The sequence below is a fragment of the Stegodyphus dumicola genome, chromosome 11 (assembly GCF_044657685.1).
Source record: "Stegodyphus dumicola isolate Sdum_Otavi_A_Nest chromosome 11, ASM4465768v1".
NCBI classification, from domain to species: Eukaryota; Metazoa; Arthropoda; class Arachnida; order Araneae; family Eresidae; genus Stegodyphus; species Stegodyphus dumicola.
In genome coordinates, this window is record NC_140778.1 from 106424107 (window position 1) to 106447499 (window position 23393).

The 23393-nt window shown below is 29.3% G+C and overlaps 1 protein-coding gene across 3 annotated transcripts in view; it reads left to right on the forward strand.

Annotated features, from left to right (window-relative positions):
- The window catches only part of LOC118204266 (protein zer-1 homolog), a 74954-nt gene extending 51859 nt beyond the window's left edge, over positions 1-23095 (forward strand). For 2 of the 3 annotated variants that reach the window (XM_085827045.1, XM_085827046.1), the window contains exons 9-16: positions 1108-1272; positions 4304-4394; positions 5586-5656; positions 13164-13211; positions 13490-13557; positions 15439-15636; positions 17135-17356; positions 20693-23095. In XM_085827045.1, the coding sequence (XP_085683171.1) occupies positions 1108-1272; positions 4304-4394; positions 5586-5656; positions 13164-13211; positions 13490-13557; positions 15439-15636; positions 17135-17356; positions 20693-20753 (924 nt within the window). In that variant the 3' untranslated portion in view covers positions 20754-23095. The remainder of the gene's footprint in view (positions 1-1107; positions 1273-4303; positions 4395-5585; positions 5657-13163; positions 13212-13489; positions 13558-15438; positions 15637-17134; positions 17357-20692) is intronic. The other variant, XM_085827047.1, reaches the window with a different exon arrangement.
- Positions 23096-23393: the final 298 nt, after the last annotated feature.

The following is a 23393-nucleotide window of genomic DNA, read 5'->3' on the forward strand; positions in this document are numbered from 1 at the left end:
ATGACCACTACTTGTGAGAACTGATACAAGCATCATTACTGCTAATTGTAAGAGCATTAGACAACTGCTGTCTGCCCCAAATGAGACCATCGAATATGTAATATGGTGATCCTTAAAATGTCTGATTTCACTAGAAAACTAAAGTGCTTTGCATACTATATAAATCAAAGCTTTGTATTTCTGGCTTTGATTGTAGCAACAAAACTGTAAACCAGTGTAGTTAATCATTAATTCAGTGTCACTCTGCTTACGGTTCTGATTTATTATATAGCCTTACTTCAGATTATGAAACCATTTTTTTAAAGTGAATTATTAAATTTTTTATTCTGTTCATGCTTATACTAAATTTTCCATTTTCTGTCTGAGTTGCTGGAATTGTATTTTCAAATCAACATTCATTTTTGTTTTTGATGCTATTACAGAATAATTTTCATCAAACAGCATTAAATTTTGCCTCCATGCGTAACACTTTTCAGAGAATCATTGTAATACACTGTCTTCAGTATTGCTTCTGTAAGTCATGGAACTAAGTCTTAACTAAAATCAATCTTTTAACTAAATATGATTGTTATTGCAGAGATGTGTAAGTGCAGTGGATCAGTTTTTGTAGTGTGCATAATTTTTTGCATAATGCTATTTAATATAGGATGTGTCAAGTAATTTATATCAGGGAAACCTTTAAAAACATAAGTGGAAACGTTAATGATTAGCCAACTTTCTTTAATAATGTAATTGAAATTGCTCTTTAGTGCTCCTGGCCAAAAAACATAACTAATTTCTTGTAAAAATTTGGTATTATAACTTCATGTAAAGGAAAAATAGGAATCTTAACTTTAAATCAAAAGCAGTTTTTGTAAACTGCATGTGATTTTAGATAGCAATAAGTCTAGTAATTCTTCATGCTGATTTTAATTTATTTTCTATTGCTGTATTAGTTTTATAATGTTATTCATGATGACTGTAAGAATTATTTCCAAGAACTTTGTTTTACAAATTATATATATATGAGTACGATTATTTATCTTTATTTATTCATACATTACTCATAAAAGTGTAAGTCAATCTATAAAATTTGTTATTTGGAAACTGCATATTTTCTTCTTTAAGCAGTTTTTTGACTATGAACGGCTGGTCAGCTTGTTATTATTAATTGTGGCTCAAGAAGATCCGGATGACTTTGTGCAGCGGATTGGTGTTTACTTATTAAATAGTCTTGCTTGTCAAGTAGATGGAGTTCAAAAGCAATTAGTTGGGGATCGAGGAGCTATAACAGTAAGTTCAGGTTACTAAAAGCTATACCTCAAATTAATAATAATAATAAGATTCTGATCTGTTTTTAAGTAATTTCAAATTTTATCTTGATTTAAATATAAAAATATTTCTCATTTGTTTATAAACCATATTGCTGGCTAGAAAAAGCTCAAGCAATTAATATCTTTCATTTCTAAAATTTGATAAAATTTGTGTTATTTATGTAAGAATATGACAGCATGTTCTGCAAGCATATGTTACAGTACAAAGTCCATAATCTGGACTCTTCGGGACTTCGGCGATTCCGGATTAGGGGTTTTTCCAAATTATACATCATCAATTTAAATCTGTTAAGATGGCATGCGGAAATTATACAATTAAAATATGAAACCATAATTTATGAAATAAAGAGCAATTATGATCTAAAGGGTATCAAAATTTACAAGAAAAAAGCTTGATATTTATTTGTTTACTTTAGTAAACTTTTCTATCAATGTAAGTTGTTTAAGTTGCTTAGTTTTTGTGCTAATACTTTCTCTTTAATTCTATAAACAGACTTAATTTCTTGTTCAGTTACAAAGTTCCACTTTTAGTCTTGTAATTGCTGTGTCGAGAATACTGACTAACTTGTCAACCAAAATTTTTTCGTTTTCAATAACATTCTCATTACTTTCTTCACTATCGGAAGCGCACATGGGTAAACGCTTTACTGGCTTTATGCGCACATCAAATGTGCATGCATAAACACATTATGCACATGTGTAAGTTTGTGGCTTTGAGGTCCGGATTATAGATCATTCCGGATAATGGATGTTTGGATTAGAGACTTTGTACTGTAATAAGGTAAGGGCTATACTGTTAGTAATAGAGCTATATCCTGAGCAACCAAAGGTTTGTTTATCTCATCGTCTGCTATTAAGTTTTAGCAAGGCTACATAGCAAGAACTGCCAGTCTCTGCTACATTAGAAAAGGATGCCATTTTCCATGTCAGTGTCCGAATAGTATCAGTGCTTCTGGGCAAGTAGAATCCTCTATTTTTTAAAATTGACTACAGAAAAGGCACTTCATATCAGCATTAAGGAATTTATGCTTCTTTTGTCATGTACGAGAAATTTTATGGATATATGTTTTGAGAGTAAAAGCAGAATCCTTTCTTATGTAAATCACTTCTGCATCAGTGACTTCCTTGCAGAGAGTTGCCTCTAAAAATTAGGAATTTATGCTTCTTTTGTCATGTACAAGAAACTTTATGGATATACGGTTTGAGAATAAAAGCAGAGTCCTTCCTTTTGTAAGTCACTTCTGCATCAGTGACTTCCTTGCCTCTAAAAATAGTGAAAATGCCTTCCTGATTGATATAGTGGTTAGCGTTGTTGTCTGTTATATTCTTGGGCCCGGGTTTGAATCATTGAGACGTCTTGGATGTTTTTAAGTGCATACTGTGTATGTGGCATAGGGCACTTGAAGTACTAGTGAGTCTAAGTCTTCTCGAGAGGTTTAAAAATAGGAAAAGAGGAGTGAGAGATTCTCAGATCCGTATCCTGAGATGCTGTTCATCAAAAGAGTGGCAGAACTTTCCCATTCTCATATATATAAAATAAGTTAATCCCTTCCTTTATGGTGCACTTTGGGCAGTATAGTCAATAAAGAGACAGCTAAATGACCAAGAGATATTGGTCATTCCTGATGAATGCATTGAATTGCAAGTGTCTGGCCACTTGAAACAACAAAAACATAATTAAATCTAACTTTACAAAAGATAGGGTTACTTTTTGTTGATGGTGGGATCTGGAAGAAAGGATATGCTATGAATTGCTGAATTTGATCCCACTGTGACTGCTTCAAGTTACTTAACTAACTCCAGAACCTGGCTAACTTTTGCATCTAAATTACTGCAACTAGAAAGTAAACCAAAGCATAGTAAAATCCTTAACTATGTTAGTTTAAAAGCAGTAGTTTTATTATTATTAACACATTTTTAATTAAGTTTCAAGTGTTTATTCTAATTTAGGAAATAAGACAAGTAAAGACAAAGGTGCATTGTATAGTCCATGGGTTCTAACATGGAGGTGGGGGGGGTATCATCTTTAAGCAAATTATCATTTAGCAGTTTCAAGTGGGAATGAGGTCAGCCTTTTATTTTCCTGTTAAGTATTTAATTTACGAGTATAAAAAAATTGTTCAATTTTGGTTATTTGTCAACATTTTCTATTACTTTTTCATATTTAATGTATAAAACACTGTAAAAATAATCTAAATGCAAATTAATGTGTATGCATATTTCAAGTTATAAAAAGAAAGGGGGAAAGGATGGTCTAACAATGGTGAGAAGGATGCATGGGACGGAAAGGTTTGAGAACTACTGGTATATAGTCAGGTTGTATGATTCTAACATTCAAGCATTTTGGAGGTTAGGGTCCAATTGTATTTTGCATTTTGATGTCACAGCCGGTAATGCTACTGAGACAAAAAATATGATAACCAGAGGGGTAAAATTTTATAAATTCTTTGCTTAATAGGTAATGCATACTTCCCTGTATAACTGAACAAAAAGTAATTTTTGAAGGGAGATTATTTTAGAAAAAAGTATAGGATTTTTGTATATTGGGTAAGGAAAAGTAATGTGCCAGCTAAATATTTTCTCCAGTGCATTCAAACTGAAGAAAGAGAGTTTTATGAATAACAAATAATTTTTATGATGAAGTTTTGTGTGCTTGTTTCATATTTTCTACCATTTGGATATGATTCACCAGTAAATGAGGGGTAAGTCACTAAACATTGGTAGTTTGATCCATGATTTGAATTCCAGCAAATGGGCTGGGTATATGGGCGTTTTCTTGTTTTTCATCATAGGTAATGTGTATATGAGTCAGTTTCCCTTAAAAAGTTCCCCATGAAGGCATAATCTCATTCCCTTTACTCTTCCCTTAGGCAGATAGTCCACTAGCACTTTGTTGTAATTAAAATAAACCAAGTTAAACCATACTACAATTTTTATATATAAAAACTATTTTGAATTTCTATTTTGTAATTTATTTTGAATTTTTTTAGATCATGTTGCAGCTTATTGAAAAGCGCTTGGCCCGGAATTTATGTGATGAAGTGATGGAAACTGCATGGAGTACAATGTGGAATGTTACTGGTACTTACTTTTGATATACGCTTTTATTGCTCTGACAGTAAATGAGAAGGTATTTAAGTGATTTTAAAGTAAAACAGTAAACAGCCTCTTTTGTGTGAAATAGTTTACTGTATAGATTAAATTTTATATTGTATACTTTAGTATCAGGCAAAAGTATCTGAAATGTTAATAAGTATAATATAGAGTTTCCAAACTGGAAAAAAAAAAAAAAAAAAAAAAAAAGTTTTTACTGTTTGCCCTTTGGCTGTAAAAGTTGAAATGCAAATCCTCTTTGGATTTCTTTTATTAGCAAAAATGGGTACTAATATAAGTCTTTCATAAAAACACTGACAGTTTGTTCTCGTTCCTGTTCCTGGGTATTGAATAGACTGGTTGCCTGAGTAATCTTGTGTGAAATAGAAAAAAGGGCCAATTTTCACCAAAAATTCCCTTATGTAAGATTTTCTTCCCATAGGCTTGTATTCCTTATATGCTTTGCTATAATCCTGTAATCTAGTGTAATCTAAGTTCTGGTACTTTTATCATGCCATAGTACGAGGTCAATGATTCTATTTTCATGAATGATGTTTCAGTGTACTATATTTTATATTGAACATACATTTTATTTTATCCACCATTGCAATGTCAGTTGTTCTGACATGCATTTATAAAGTTAAAAAAAGTACCTCACCAAGTATTAAAATTATTTAAATATGAAACATAATTCAATAATTGCACTAGAAAGTAGAAATTCTGAAGTTTTTAGATTTATCTAAAGCTCTTAAAATCTAAAAGTCTATAAAATTTATGAAAATACTGCAGAAATTCATGCCACGATAAAATTATTACTTTAGTATGATTCTTTGTAAAACAGTATTTATATTTTGCTGTATTATTTATTTTAGTAATATTGTCTCATTGAGGTAAAGGACAATTCCAGTGATGATAATCTAAATTGATTTGTAAAAGTTATGTATTAAAATCTGATTTTGAAATTTAGCAAAAGTTATTAAAATCATGTGAATTTAGGTGATAATTTTACAAGGAAATAAGTATAACATTGAATTCTGAAAACTGTGTTTATTTTTTAGGTGCATAATTTATTATCTAATTTACATGGTTAACTACAGCAGTGTTAGCTGTGATATTAGAATACATATTGAGTAGTGAAAGTAAATGTTTTGTTTTTAAATATTTTATTTCCAAATTTAGATGAAACTCCTATTAATTGTGCCCGATTCTTGGAAGGAAAAGGAATGGATCTCTTCTTGGGCTGCTTGAATGTAAGTGATGTAAATATTGCTTAAATCTGTTGTTTATATCTGTTAATAATCTAAACCTGAAACAATCAAAATCTAAACATTTGCATTTGCTAAACATTTGCATCAAATAATTTTATGATGGGTGATCTGCATTTATACCTCAAGCATCTGTCATAATTTATTCTAGTACCTTCTTGTTAGTTTTAATGAAACTTTTGAGCCTATTTTTTTTTTTAAGAATAAAATTACAAATTATTTTACTGAAAAATTAGTTATTAAAATATATGAAAAAGAATAATTTTAATTATAAATCTTTGGGACCCAGTTTTACCAATCGTATAACACAGACATTGTTATTTATAATTTATAATACTTATTCAAAGAAAGTTACTGTGTATTAATTAAAATATTTATGCAATACAGAACAAAGTCCAAAATCCAGATGTCCATTATCCGGAATGATCTAAAACCCGGACCTCAAAACCACCAACAAAGTTTTTCTCGTAGGCTTTCCATATGCACATTTGATTCCCCCCTCCATGCATAATAAAACATCTGGAGAATCCCGATTCTTAATTTCACTTTGATGCTAAATAAAATACCTTGTTATTGAAGAAACAATCATTTTAGCATATAAAACATCTGCACGTAATAAAACATCTGGAGAATCCCGATTCTTAATTTAAAGCTAGAAGGATAGCTAAATTTGATGATGATAGCTGCTATCCCAAAACAAAGGTGAAATTTTCCAATTAAGGGATTTTGTAAAGAAATGTGGAGAAGCGGTAATAAATGAATATGATATAAAAGAAGATTTTCATTGTGGTGACAATTCTTCTCAATCATCAATCAATGAATGGCGAAATCTGTAGTATGGTTCTAGATCCAGGAAATACCGCTACCGATAGTGAAGAAAGTGGCAGAGAAGTTATTGAAAACAAAAAAATTTCGATTGACAAGTTAGTCGGAATTCTCCAAACAGCAGTTGCAGGACTTCAACAATGTAACAGAACAAGAGATTATGTCTGTCTACAGAATTAAAGAGAAAGTATTAGCACAAAAAAACAAAAAACAAAAACAAAAACAAAAACAAAAAAAAAAAAAAAAAAACTTTAACAACTTATATTGAAAGAAATATTTAATAAGGTAAACAAATAAATATTAAGTTTTTTTTTTTTTGTAAATTCTGATACCCTTTAGATTATAAATACTTCATTATTTCATAAATCATGATTTCATATTTTTAATTTAATAATTTCTACATGCCATCTTACTGGGTCTAATATTCTTATTGATGATCTAATATCTTGAAAAATTCAAAATCCGGAATCGCCGAAGTCCCAACGAGTCTGGATTTCGGACTTTGTACTGTATAATCATTTGTCGGGTTATACAAGATCTAGTACTGCTACTGTATTCTTTATAACCCTAACAGATGTAAAGCGAATTATCGAATTATTTCATGTCTGAGGTAGTACGACACTGTCTTAGGAAATTTATGAAAAATAACCTTTTTATTTCAGCAAAGCATTGAACATAAAGGCTGACTTTGTGTTAAACAGCTTGTGGAAATGCAAATTAAAATAAAAAGAGTCGATTCAACTTGAACGTTGATCAATAGTAAAGACTACACAATTAAATGCTAAGTTATAAGTTGTCTCAATACATTACTGGTGCATCAGGTTTAAATTGTCATCAGTGGCAAGAGAAATGCAAAGCCGCGATAACTACAACTGCTAGAGCTAGTAGAATCTAACCATGTAGCATGTAATGCCAGGAACTCTCTCAAGATCCAGAAAGCTCAGCTTTAATATCCAAACAACTAATATGTATTCTGGTGAGGAATATGGAAAGGAGATGTACAACGGTGAACTCAGTACCCAAACAATATCCAGTGTTATGTTTGGGTATTGAGCTAATGTTAATGTTGTTAATGTCGTCCAAGGTTGTTAAATACCTAACCAATTAATATGTATTCTGGTGAGGAATATGGAAAGGAGATGTAAAAAGCTCAACTTAACTGGTTAAACAACTACAGTACTATAATTCGGACGTCCATTATCCGGAATGATCTATAATCCGGACCACAAAGCCACAAACTTTTTTTTGTATGCTTTACACATGTGCCTTTAGCACAAAAATGAAGCAACTTAAACAACTTACATTGAAAGAAATGTTTAATAAAGTAAACAAATAAATATTAAGTTTTTTTTTTTTTTTTTTTTTTTTTGTAAATTTTGATACCCATTTAGATCATAATTTCTCTTTATTTCATAAATTTCTGTTTTATATTTTTAATTGTATAATTTCTGCATGCCATCTTACCAGATTTAAATTGATGATCTATAATCCGGAAAACCCCTTAATTCGAAATCGCCGAAGTCCCGACGAGTCCAGATTACGGACTTTGTACTGTAATATGTATTCTGTTGAGGAATATGGTTACAACTGCTAGAGCTAGTAGAACCTAACCATGTAGCATGCAATGCCAGGAACTCTCTCAAGATCCAGAAAGCTCAGTTTAAATACTCAAACAACTGATATGTATTCTGGTGAGGAATATGGAAAGGAGGTGTTATAATAAAGACCAAAATCATAATACTTGTTTAATTAACATAAGATACTTTACACATTATTACTTATAATGTATCCCAGATTTTATTTCTTGCTATTATTTAGTATTACATTATTACTACATTACTGTTTAGCAAATTAAAGTTCAACACAGTTCGTTGGAAAAGTTGCAGAAGCTGACATGCAGTATATTCACATGGAAGAAAAAGTCTTTAAGTGTAGTAACCAAAATTCATTTTTTTCTAACTTCTAACTGCTGCCCAGGTGTTAAAGTAATCAGTGACTCTGACTGTCCAGAGAAAGCATGGATGTAAATTGTCTGTCCCGTCATAGGAGGCACTTATTAGGCCAGAGACCCAACTATTAGGTGCCTCCATAAGAAAGTCTTTACCACCTCTGCCCTTAGTAACGGCCATGCTACTAATGGCTAGTGCATACCTTTGGGGGGCGGGTTAAAAATAAAAATAAAAATAATAGTAATAAAAAAAATCTAACTGTTTGAATGTGCTGCTTGTGCACCAATAGCAGAATGTGTAACTTAAATTTTGAGTATTATCCGATTTTTAAGTTGAATTTTCCAAAGTGGCAGCTTTTCCTTTTGTGAAATTGTTCATTGTGTTGTATGACCTGAGAATGGCATTTATGAGTGCATGAAAGTCATGAGGATTTTATACTACAGTCAAAAGTCGTTAATTCGGACACCCATAATCCGGACCTCAAAGCTTCAAACTTTGTGCGCATGCGTCGCGTTAAAGTAAACAAATAAATATTAAGCCTTTTTTTTTTTTTTTTTTTGTAAATTTTGATACCCTTTAGATCATAAGGGCCTTTACGGCTGAGAATATGCTTGTGCGCGTGCGCAAAATACGTTTACGAGTGCGCGTTTAATGTATAACGGACAGTATAAGCTAAGCTAAAATTATTTAATTATCTATTTCAGTTAATGTTGCAGATTGCGTTGTTCCTTAATCTTCGAATTGGATTCGGCTTATTATTTTTTGCAGACTGTTAGAGCAATTTTATAAAAGTAAGCTTGAACTTTCGATTATGTCAAATAGAATTTCTGATATATATTTATTAATATGTAAATGCTACAAAGCGAAAGTATGTTTCGAAGTTCATTAAACAAAAAGTGGAATTGCTACAAAAAATGGATAAAGGCATATCCTTTGTTTATCTAAACTTTAACGTTTGTTTATCTAAACTTTGTTTATCTTTAATGCGGTGCTGCACAATGAATTGGGAAGTTGATCTGTCAGCACTATCCTCATCTTCAGGGCAGATGTTTTTATTTTATTTGGCTTATAATTCCTTATTAAATGTAGTATTTCATCTCGATGTACTCCATATTTGATATGATTTAAATCAAATTCCTCGTCATTATAATTCGCTTCCGATAGCGAAGAAAGTGACAGAGGTTATTGAAAACAAAAAAATTTCAATTGAGAAATTAGTCGGTATTCTCGACACAGCAATTATAGGACTTGAACAGCAGAACTTTGTAACTGAACAAGAAATTATGTCTGTTTAAAGAATTAAAGAGAATGTATTATCACATAAAAAACGAAGCAACTTAAACAACTTACATTGAAAGAAATGTTTAATAAAGTAAACAAATAAATATTAAGCCTTTTTTTTTTTTTTTTTTTTGTAAAATTTGATACACTTTAGATCATAATTGTTCTTTATTTCATAAATTACGGTTTCATATTTTTAATTTTATAATTTGTGCATGCCATCTTACCAGATTTAAACTGACGATCTATAATCCGGAAAAATCGATAATCCGGAATCGCCAAAGTCCCGATGAGTCCGGATTAACGACTTTCGACTGTATATGTATATATATTATTCATAAACCCATTTAATGTGGACTAGCTAGGCTTTAAATTTCTTGGTTATATACTTTGTTGTTATCAGAAGAAGCTCTGTTAATTTCTGATGAGCACTTATGTGGGACAGAATTAATTTGTGGTGTCAGAAATAGGTGAATTAACAAGTGCACTATTATCTATGCCTGTTGTGTAATAGAGCAATCGCATGTGTGGTATAGCAGAGGTTGGTTGCGGATTAGTAAATATCTGTGTGCACTGTGTATTTAAAGCTATTAACTACAGAAAAAGATTGTAGTGCATTGTTCTGTTTTTGCTTGTCTTTAGTGTTAAAGCATCAGTGGCAACAGGGTCACTGATTTATTATCATTGGGGTATTGAAAATTTCCATTCATGCTTAATTTATCATGAGGGTTGCTATCTGGAGACACCATAATTTGGCGATTTTCAACCAGTGTATGCACTTCTATACCCTGGGGGGTAACTTGAATGATAATTTGGGCATCACAAATATATATGATTATTATATGTTAATAAAAAGGAGTAGGTCTTCATGGATTAATTTTAGTGTTCACATTTCTAATAGCTTCCAGCACACTAGTAATCTTGAAATTTTTTTTTCCGTGGTCAACGATGTATAAATATCAGTATGTTTAGAATTGTTTTAAAATTCATAACATTAAATAAAATGGATTATTCTAAGATCAAGAGAACTGTTCTCACTGAATGTGTCAATGGTTCTTCACTCATATAGGCTGTTACAGTTGCCTAAAAGCCTTCATTCATTCTAAAAATAGCTCTGATGTAATGTAGACCCATTATATAATCCATATGAAAACATTCTTTTAAGTGCTGATTTAAACTGTAATAAATGTAGATTAAACTGTAATAAATCTGATGAATTTTATTGAAACTTGATATCAGAAATTATATTTTGTAATAAAATGTTTCAGTATATAATTATAGTAGTTTCCTAAAGAAAATGTTACATATCTGAAGTGTATCATATTTTATCTATCTATTTTTAACACTGACAAAGAAATTCATCCTTATAGTAAGTGCTTTCTGGATGCAGACTTTATGTTAAGAGTCCTATTTTTGGAAAGGTTTAAAATAGAACCACATCAATAAACTGCAAAAAATTGAACACAATTCTAAAGTAATTCAGAATTTGAGAATTTGTCCGTGAAACTTTGTAATATCTGACCGATGTTAAATGTTTATTGCTTTGAAGTGAAAATAGTACATCATGATGTGAAATAAAATTATAGTGTAGCATTAACTTGAAAAATCAAGAGCTCGTGCTAACTAGGGGATAAAATTTTATTTTTGAAATAATTCTTTTCTACACATTAACCATTTACACTATATATGTATATGTGTATCTACAACAGTAATTATGTTTGTCGTTACAGAAAACATTGCAATTCTATATTTCTTCTACTAATATCTTTTGGATAATTTTCCTTACATATATCTAGCATATAGTTCTGTGTATAAGCAGAGAATTTTTTAAAACTAATTATTGGAGTTGTCACATAAAAGGATCATCTAATGTCGCAAAAAGTGTAGGTACTTTTCTGTTTGTCAGATGCAATCAAATCAATTGTCAAATATAGTACTTTTTTATTTTGTTAGTTTATAGCACTTAAGTTTATACAAAAAAATAAATGAAATGAGTTGTTTCATTTGTGAAATTGTTTATATTGCTGATTTGTTGCATCGTCGCCACCCCCCCAAAAAAAACCTCCACTTTTCGCAGATACAACAGATCATATATAAGAGAACAGATGAATGGAAAAAATGACTTATGTAATTAATGTAGGGGTACCAGAATTATAATTATTATCATTAGGATCTGGTATTTTACTTAAATTCTGGCATTACAATGATTTTGTTGAAAAGTATTTCCCATGTTTTAGCTTATTGTCAACATATTTGAACTTTACAGTATTTTTTTCCTCTTTTACCTCCCCGTTCAATTTATGTATGGGTTTTGAATTTTGGCGAATATTTGGGAGGGGGAAGAGAAATTGCATTTTCCACTTGGTTTATTTTTGGCAATTATAGCTTTAAAATTCTTAGGATATTTAACCTTAAAATGATTTTGATTATATGCAAAACACTTAATATTAGTTTTACATTTGCCTCTTAAATGTTTTAAATATTTAAAACAAACTTCTTTCTTTTGAATAATTCTCCTTTTATAATTAAAATTCATTCTTTCTATTTTAATAACATTGAGAACTTAAATGGGGTTTATCTCAAAAAATATAACAGAAAATTTGCTTGTTTTTAAGAGACTTCTCTATGTTTACAAGCATAGTAAATGTAGCAATATCTGCAGTACTTGCTCTTTAAAAAGAGTACAAGCCAGTTTACCTTAGAAAGTCTTCTACAAAGGCATCTCTTTTTGCAAACATTTGTTCAGGTCCTTTGCCATAACAAAATAAAGCAATCTTAACATGTTCCATTGCTGTTATGCAGTAGAAAAATGTTTAGGGATAGAATAACTAACCTATCCATTTTCTTTCATTACAAGTATTTTTAGGACATTCTTTCTAAAAAAATTTGGACTAAAACATTTATCATTTGTGGCATTTATTTGGGCATTTATCATTTGTGCAGTATAGTGTTACCATTGCAAAAAAATAAGATCTTTACTTTATCTTTGCAAATAGCCAATTTTAAAAGTGTGATTCATTAAAGCATAAAAATCTTTTAGTTTTAGATTTAATTAGTATGCAGATGTATAACAAACTGAGCAATTGAAAGGCATAGATGTTAATGGTTTAAATCTTTTAACTATATATCTAAATGATATAATTTAAAATACCTTTTATTAAATAGTTTATTATGACAGTTTTCATGCAGGTTCTCTATCAATTTGCAGGCAATATGTATATATATCAGTTTGCATCATTATTGTAATTAACAAAAGATATTTGTAAAAGGTAATAAACTTTCCACTTTATAGTGTAATGTGGTTAAATTTTAAAGTTTACTAACCAGTCTTTTAAAATTGATTAATTAGCTGCTTTTAAACTATCTGTTTTAAGTTAAATTAGTTTTCTTTTCTTTTATTTACTTTTAAATTCAATGTTACATTTTTCTTCTTGTAGGCTTTCCCTGATAAACCAGAATTATTGAGAAATATGATGGGATTGTTGGTAAGTTGTATTAAATTATCCCATATTAAAATTTTTTTCACTTGTTTTGGATTTGGCATTTTGTGAAACTGGCAATTTATGTATCTTTCTGCCTATTTATTATTTACATCCAATTCAGTTTTTATCAAATATTTTATTCAGTATATTTTGCACGACAGTTCTTGTTTTATGTGTTATGTTATGTGGGTAGTAACATCTAATTAGTATAATGATTTTGCTGTTCTCTTAAGATTTTATGCTATATTTGTGTATTAGAAATTTGACAATAAATATTTTAGGGGAATGTTGCAGAAGTAAAACAGCTGAGACCTCGTTTAATGAAAGATGAATATTTAGCTGTATTTAGGTAAGTTCTTAAAACCTTATTAAATCTTTTCTGTAGGGATTAAAAATACCAAATATCAAGTGTTTTTTCATGTTTATTTTTAAAATACTTCACAGAGTTCTTTTCTCCATATTTTTGCTTTCTGTTAAAAATTATGTATTTTGTTTACATAGGATATTATGTATTATTGAGTCAATCTATAAGAGCAATAGTAATTAATGGTGATGATTTTTGATATTTGTCGCCTTAGCGTATTTATTAAAAATTTTTTTCCTAAAATACTATTATTTCTCTTATCTTGGATTTTTTTTTTTTTTTAATGGCTGCGATTTGATTTCTGCATCTAATCTTTTGCTTAAAAGTGATGTTTGAATTTATACTTTGTGATTCATATCAATGCAAATTTTATTTTTGTAAAAGTTTTATATTTTATAGTTGATAACACTTTTTTTTACTAAGACCATATATTAAGAAAATTGATTTATCTTGATTTCTTTGCCTTTTCATGTTATAAAAGTTAGTTATAAAATATGTCAAAACTCGATGGAAAGGTAAGAAGGAAAAGGGGGGGGGAGGAAGTCTTGTTACTTCCATCATATTGAGATTATTTGTTTAGAATTTTTCTTATCTGATTTTTGATATTATATCAAGTTCTTCTATGATGTATTTTTGATCCCATGTTAAAGGCACAAATTTACAAAATCATTTCATGAAAAAAGTTTAAAGCTTTTAAATATACTTTGTTTTGAGGAAAACTGAATTAATGACTTTTATAAGTTAATATTTCTTCTGTGTGCATCTGAAAGGATATGTATTTTTCTTCTTTTAAAATAATGTATACAAAAAAGGAACACACAAAGAAATATGTATAGATGAAAACACCAAAGTATGTAGATTCATGAAGGCAAATGTGTTGTGGCTTTAATGATCTGCTAATGGTATATCTGCACAGCATATGTATTCTTTGAACACTTTGACATCAACAAATCAGTAAAACAGGTGCAGATAAAAGGGGCTTCTTCATTTCAGAAACTATATTAATTACTTTTAAAATAAATAGCTAGTATTCAGTTAGATCATAAATAAAAATAAAACTTCAAATATAAATCATATTTCAAAATTTTGATGATTGAAATATTAATTTTCTGGATAGTTAGATATATTTTACATTCTGGTGTGTCAGCACAGCTGATAGCATAATTTTTGGTTGGTAATTTCCCTTTTTTTTTTTGTCAGAGACTGATTTTGGACCATTAAAACGCAAAAAAGTTTTGTTAAATAAAATTTTATTGTCTTCATACCTGAAAAATCAGCACAAATTAATTGAGACTTTTTCTAGTTATAGTGTACTTTTTATTTAGCCATGCATATTTGAAATTAAATTTTGCATTAATGTTTAATTCATAGCTGAAAGACACAATCGCTGTGGGTTTAAATCATATTTCTTTTATTGCAGTTAAACAACTTGCGGCCACAACAAATTGGTACATTAATTGTGCCATTTCTAGGATATTTACATTTTTAATATTGTATTGCAATAGGAAGAAAGTAGTGCAGCAGCATCTTACCGGGAGCAATAGCTGAAGCAAAGTGTGTAGTTATTCAATACAGAGGTTTATTTTAGGAGAAAGATTTCAGTGTGAATTAGCCACATCATCATCATCGTGCAAAAGTCATATAATATTGATTAATTTAGAAATGATACAGTCCAGAACAAAGTAATATATAAAATTACTATTTTTGGATAGGAAGGGAAAATGCCTAATTTAAAATGAAGATTTAATGAGCTATTTCTAATATAAGTTATAATTTTTATTTTTTCATGCATACATACACATATATATGTAGCAAATAATATTAGATTTCAAACTTTTCAGTATGTGTTTTATTTTTTTTATATAGTGAACTACTGTACAGCAAAAGTGATGGGATTGAAGTTAGCTATAATGCAGCTGGTATATTATCTCATATCGCATCAGATGGACCAGAATTATGGGTAGAACATAACATCTCTTCAGTAAAACGACAGGATGTTTTGAGACGAATGGTTGAGGCTATTGAACAATGGAATTTGAATACAAAACGTAACATTAATTACAGGTATAAATGAATATTATTCAATTATTATTATTTGTTCTGTTGAGATTATATTAGCATAATTCTGTACTAATCTTGAGGAGATCGTAAAAGTTTATTTAGAGATTTGGGTACTTGTGTATTATCACAACTACCTTAGTAGAAGTTGCCAAATTTTCAAAAGTTGACCAACTCTAGCAACCATGTGCATAGCAGTTCTTTAGGTAACCATATCCATTGTAAATTGCAATCCAAAAATTCACCGAATAATTTTTTCTTCTGTAAAAATTGCCAAATTGTGCCAATTGGGTTGCACTAATATGCAAGTACTGACACTTGTTTATTTCTATACATAAAGACATTTGGTCAATATTTAAAATCAAGTTTATAGATGCTTACATAAAATCTTGTTAATCTCTCTATGTAAAATCATTTGGGTAAAATTTTAATTTAAAATCGGGCAAAATACGAACATAAAATGATTTTTTTAAAGTGCATATTTTGAAGGAATCTGACATGAAATCTTATCAAAAGGGGAAAAAAAATGCTTTGCTATTTTGTATAGTTTTGAATATAAAATTAGTTGTATTTTCTTATATGTATACTAGTGCATAAACATATATGTATACTAGCCATCTACCTAAAAATATTAAAAAAAGTTTAAAAAGGAAAATATATAATGATTTCAATGAGTTCAGCTAGTGTAATTTCATGAGTCCAAGACATAATTAATAATAATAAAGAAGAATAACCATGTTTATTTTTTAAATTGCTTAGTTTATTAATTAGTAACAGCCATATTAAATTTGAAAGAAAAATTAAATATCTTGTGCTTTGCCAAATGGTAACAAAATTTTTGGAGGATAAAAGTATTTTATTTTGGGCTGTGGCAACACATTTCTTCTAAGTTGCTGAATTTATCAATTAAATGTGAGAGAAAAATATCTTATACTTTGCGAAGTGGCAACACTTTTATGTTGTCGTGTTTTTTTGATTAGATTTGAAACATAAATATGCCTTTAAATCACTTGAGTTTAGTATTAAAAATTTCATCAAGTTTGCATAAAACATAAAATAAATCAAAATTTGTTCTTCAAGATGCTTATATTCAAGTGGATGATGACTGTGTGTTCAAATTTGATTGCTATAAGTGCTGTTGTTTTCTTCACAGTGCCAGGAGCATACATGCATACATGTAGATTCTTCATTATGTAGTAATATATATGTGTGTGTATAATAAAAAATAAAAATGTGAGAATTAATTTTGCATGTATATCTCTTTAAAACTGTAAACTGTGCTGGGTATATATCGCAGTTATTTAAAATTCTGTTAATTAGTTAAAGTGTGTTATATTATTATTATTATTTTTTTTGGGGGTACTGTAACATATAACATGAATACTGTAATTGGCTGTTATGTACGTGTATTTAATAATGAAATCTAAAATGAATTTTATGTTACTTAAATTATTTATAGTATTTCATTATTTAAAATATAAATGAAAACTGCTCTTAATTTTAGGTCGTTCGAGCCCATTTTAAGGTTACTATCTGTTGATCATACACCTGAAGCACAGCATTGGGCTGTTTGGGCTCTAGCTAACCTTACAAGAGTTTATCCTGACAAGTACTGCTCTCTTCTGAAAGAAGAATGTGGTATTGACATGCTTTTTAAACTGATGCAGAAACCAGGCTATCCAAGAATCCTAGAACTAGCTGAAGCTATAATTAAGCAGTGTCAAAAGTAAGGAGTATTTGAGTAAAATTAAAAACTGGTAGGATGTGTGTACCGTTTTTATGTTGCTTATGTATTAACACAACTACCTTGTGCAGTTTGGCATATTTCATAGGAAAAAAAAAGAATAATGATTTAAAATTTGTTTTAACTATGTATTTAAAAGAAGTAATTTAATGTACTTATAAGTGAGTTTTTGTTTCTTTTGTTCTGGTGAAAATTTTGTGGCAATTCTTTGAGGTATTAAGCAGTTGTCTTCTTAAGCAATTTTGCTGCAAAACACCATATTCCTGCAGAAATGTTACTGAAGTTTTTTTATACGATAGGCACGTCCCTTTGCTGTATATTTAAACATTGAGTTTAAAACAAAAGATACTAAGATTTACATGTAAAAACCATTGGAACTTAAAATACAACAAAAAGAACAGCTAGGAAAATAAATGGCAACATTTATTGTTAAAATTATGTCATTTGTTATGGTTGTCTGAAGCATTTTTCTGCCTATGGTTGCCAGGGTTTGGCACATTCTTCAAACTTTGATAATTTCTTTGTGAAATTATCACATTATATTATTATTTTTTATTTCTTAAATTTTTGTTTGAAAATATTATAGAAATAGTAGTAAGTATACAAATTTGAAATTTTTATACAGATCAAGTACCCTGTGAGTATTGGTTGTATTTGCTGTGATATCCTTTTGAGATTTAATAACTGCAACTAAAATCTGCTAGCTTTTAAAGCATGTTTAGTACACTTCCAAGGGTTTGCACCCAAATCCCTAAAGTTTCTTAAAAGGCCATGTGTAAGTAGTTATTTTCTACCTCCATCTCTCTCTGTTATGTGAACAAAATTGTCTGAACAGACCCAGAGGTCTTTCCATTTCTTTTCTCTTTCTATATATGAAGAACATTTTACAAGTGTAGCTTTTTAAGAACTATTAGTCAAAAGTTTTACTGCATTTTACAAACATTAAATATGTCCTTGAACCATCTATGATCTTATAGTACCATGAAAAAGAGTGAAATTAAATGACGGAACAGATTCAGAAATCACCTTGCAAAAGCCCCAACTAAAAATTTGTAAGCAACAGTCATAAGAATATCTGTTTCTGCTTGACATTCATTGGTTATGGGATGTAAAACATTTATTTTCTTATACCTTAAGGTATTAATTGTGCAAGCATTATAGCAGCAAATGCATTTGCTGAATTTAATTTTTTATTATATACTAAGTTTTTAGCTGTTGTCCCATTGTAGAGTCTGTAGAGTGTTTTGGATGCTGCAGTATCAGCAAGAACAATGTACAAAGATTGGCTGAATGTGGCTTGCAGTCAAGTTATGCTTTGCAGAGCTTCCTTTTAACTCCAGTTCACCAGCATGAAAGATGGCAATGATCTCAAGACTCAATCTTTTTGGTGTATGAGACAGATTAGTGTCCAGTGATAAATTATAGTTCTATTTCTTAATGATAGTCATCAGATGGAGTTTAGAGATGATGCAGATTCCTTCTTGCAATTATTAAATGTCATATTGCTTGTTATGGTGGTTTGGATGTCGTTACTTTCAATAGATGGTAACCTCTAGTTCACATAAGAGGTACAATGATGAAATAATGACGTGGATGAGCTGTTGTAGTTAATTATATTGCCTGCCTTCAGAGCAAAACATTTTTTATATTTTTTTAAAGATAGATAATATGTGTCCATTTACTGCAACTACAAGTAAGATAATATGTGTCCATTTACTGCAACTACAAGTAGTGATATAATTAACATCAGGATACTTTTCTGTGGTATGTAATTGGCAGTTGTTTGATTGTTCTGCTGCAACCTCAGCTAGAAGATGAACTATGGACAATTGTGAGAACAGTATGGTCATTCATATCTGAAGGTGCTATCTGGTATGCTTATTTTATCTGTACCATGAAAAACCGCTTCTTATATAGCTAAAAGTAGGATTCTCCCTTCCCATTGATCACCTTGTATATGTAATCAATGTAGTGCATTACATTCTTAGAATTAAAATCACTTTAATTAGAAATTGCCTCTTTTTCTATGTGTCAGTTTGCATAATGTTCTAACTCCATTTTAATGGTGTTCCATTTTCTTTATTGGGTAGGTTTATGCTCTCTGTGGATAGATTCTGTGCAAGAATTATACTGAAGCTTCTATCTCTAATAAAAGCTTGTGTATTAATTTAAAATATGTTTTCTGTTAATAAAACTATGACAAATTAATTTTGAATATTCTTTTATGCCTACAAAATTTTAATTTGTTGTTGCTTTCAAAGGGCTATGTTTCTTTGATTCTAAGACACAAGCAGTTTAAGGCATATCTCTGAATTGCACATCTATTAACAGAATAAAAGACTTTTGGCAAATAAATGAAATAACTTCAGTTTATTAACATTGGCAATTATCTATTTAAATGATTAATTGTAAAAAATAATTACAGTACAAAATCCGTAATCAGGACTCGTCAGGACTTCGGCGATTCCGGATTAGGGGTTTTTCCGGATTATAGATCATTAATTTAAATCTGGTAAGATGGCATGCAGAAATGATACAATTAAAAATATGAAATCGTAATTTATGAAATAAAGAACAATTATGATCTGAAGGGTATCAAAATTTACAAAAAAAAGCTTAATATTTATTTGTTCACTTTATTAAACATTTCTTTCAATGTAAGTTGTTTAAGATGTTTCCACAAAAATTCAAAAAGTTCCTTTTTCTTGCGTCATATATAGTGGACTTTTCAATGCCATACTTTTCCCATAATTTTGAGATGGATAGGCCTTTATCCATTTTTTGCAGTAATTCTACTTTTTGTTTAATGGACATCGAAACATGCTTTCGCTTTTTAGATCCTTTGGCAGCTGAAGAATTGGAAACTCTTTTTGACATAATCGAAAGTTCAAGCTTAATTTTTATAAAACTGTTTAATAGTCTGCAAAAAATAATAAGCTGGATCCAGGTAGAAGATTAAGGAGCAGTGCAATCTGCGACATTAAATGAAATGCCTTAGATAATTTTAGCCTAGCTTATACTGTCCGTTATACATTAAACACGCATGCATAAACGCACAATGCGTTTATGCATGCGCATAAAGTTTGTAGCTTTGAGGTCCGGATTATAGATCATTCCGGATTATGGACGTCCGGATTACAGACTTTGTACTGTACTTTGCAATAATGGATAAATCAGAAAAGCTTGCAATTCTGATGTCATTGATTCCAGGGCACACCTTGTCTATAATAACTTTGATATAGTAAATAAGTGCACCTTAGAAATGAAGAAATATGGTATTAGTGGATCTTATGATTAATACTAAAATTTTACTTTTAGGTATGAAAATAGTAGAGTGCAGGATATTGAGGAAGATTCAGATATGCTTGATACATCATAGTCAATGGTTTGAAGCTTATACATGTGTAAATATCACTGCTAACTGTTATGAAAAGAAATATATGCCATTTTATGCAGAAGAGAAACTTTCTGTTAAACTGTGTTTTATTTACCTAGTAAAAATTCATACTATAAAGAAATCCATCTCTGGGTGGTGAAATCAACTCTAAGTCAAGAAGCATTTGTGAAAGTTGTGGAAATGGTGTAGCTAGACTGTTTTCAATATTAAGTGTGAAATCTGTGTATGTGGTTTCACTGAAGGTGTGTTATTTTACTTAAAAAGAGCAAATATTGCTGTTTTTATGTTTAATGTAAAATATGTGTGAAGGCAGATGTAATATATAAAATGTGATAACGCTGAGCCAAAAAGATAAAAGCTTAATAGATTAAATAAATACATATATGTCAAAGTTTTTATGAAATAAAAAGTATTTGGATAAAAGTGAAGTTAATCTGCATCTTTATGGTATTAAAAAAGTTTAAGGACTAAATCTTAAGGCATTAGCCATTTTAATGTATTGAACACTCTTTTTTTTCTTTCTTTTTGGATTAGTGTTTATTATCATTAATATTACTGTTATACATGATGTATTTGCTACAGTCATTTAGAATGGGTGAAATGTAACTTTATTAGATTTCCATTTTGTGTGCCAAAATCTTGTGAAATATATTCAAATTGCTGAAACTTTTAAACCTTCATTGGAAATATAAAAATTTGAAGGTTTTGACTTCGAAATGATTTTATTTTAGTTCTGTAACTGAAATTAAATGTATGAAAATAGTAAATTAATATTGTATGAATAAACTACAATTAATTCTACACTAAGTTTAATTGTCCTCACCTGTCTGTTGAAAAGCCATATACTACAGAATCTTTTGACACTCATATTCATTTTCATGGCATATATTGAGAAATATTTTGGGATGAATAATATGGCATAGAATTCAAAAAAATTTTGTTTCATATAACTTTGTGAAGCAAAATTGTTCGTTTATAAGTTATATTCATTGAAATACCCATTTGGTATTTAGATATAAACAGAAGCCATTTTAAAGTATGATTGATAATTTCAAAAATAAGTGAAGTTTTAAACATGGAAGCTTGTATGAAAATATGCATAATATTGTTTTAAGTTTTGGAAATAGCTGAAAGTAGACATATTTTGTTATTTTCAGGTTTTTAATGATATCCTTTTTATAAACGAAGAGCCATATGAATGGTTCATATTCAATTCAATTTGTTGTTTGTGTGTCTTTTAACGAGTTCAGATGCATATTGTATATATCTTATTGATTTGATTATAAATATACACATACATAAAGAAAATTGCATTTGTTTCAAAAGGGGGTCAAGAAATTTCATGTAACTGCCAATTTAATCTCATGGAATGATACATAATTTGTCTGAGTGTGTTAAATTCTATTTCCACTCTAAAAAAATATCATGAACATTTATATTATTCTTTTATATGTATATATGGAGAATTTCATTTGTCTATATGACAGTTCTTTGTTAAATCAATTCTACATGAATGTGTATTTTTTTAAAATGATGAAATTGTTAAGTGAGACATATGTAATGGTAGTCAATAGTAGTGAAGATTTCATCCTGTTTAAATTAAAAAAAAACTAAATGTATACAATCTTTGAGCCTTCCCATTGTAAATTCAGATACTGATGATTAACATCAGTAAGGAATATGGAATTGAACTCTTTCCTAAGTCATTAAAAATGTATTGTGTGTAAAATTTAAATGAGCTTAGTTGTTATTATGGGTCGTTTTTAGTGTGATATCGAAATGAAAAGACATGTAGTGTAATTTCAAACTAAAGTCCTGGACTTCTTTCTGAAACTGTCATTCAGCATGTGAGTTATAAATATTTATAATCAGGTCAATAAATTATACTTTATATGTTTAAATATCATACAAAGAATAAACATTAAGTTTACTTTGTGGAATGTGTGATTTTAGAAATAACCTTTAGACTTTCATCATACGGTATTTTATGTGAACTTGAATATTTTAATGATTATAACAACTTTTGAAAATATCATAGGTGAGTGCAATAGCAATATGACAAAAAAAATTAAAGAAAAATGTAAATTCAAGTTTTCTGAATAAATGTGGATAGTTATTTTTGCTGTTTTGTGAAGTTTGGCATATAAGGAATGTCTGCCAGCTATTAGTCTTTCTAATATTGTCTTTAGAATAACATAATATTCTCTACATATGTGAGCAATGTAATAATGCATAGCATTTTGTACTTATTGCACTTTTCAGTGGATTCTGAAAATTATCAAAAATTTATGTATTTATGAAAAATAAAATAATGATGTAAAATATTTTCTTCAGTATTCATATTGAAATCAGACATAATGACAGTTTATTTTAATTATCTCCAAATTAATGTTTATAAAGTATGGATTTTATATGCCTGCTAAAATGTGAAAGAAGAATATTAGTTATGAGAATTGGAATAATAATGAAAGTAAAACTTGCAGTAGTTTTTAAGCTATATTATTATTGTGTTAAAGTGCAAATACAAAATAATTTGGAACAGTAACCAAAAGTGAGAGATTTTTATGAACATCTAAATTGTCTCAAAAAAACCTGATGATTTTTGAATAATTTGACAACAGA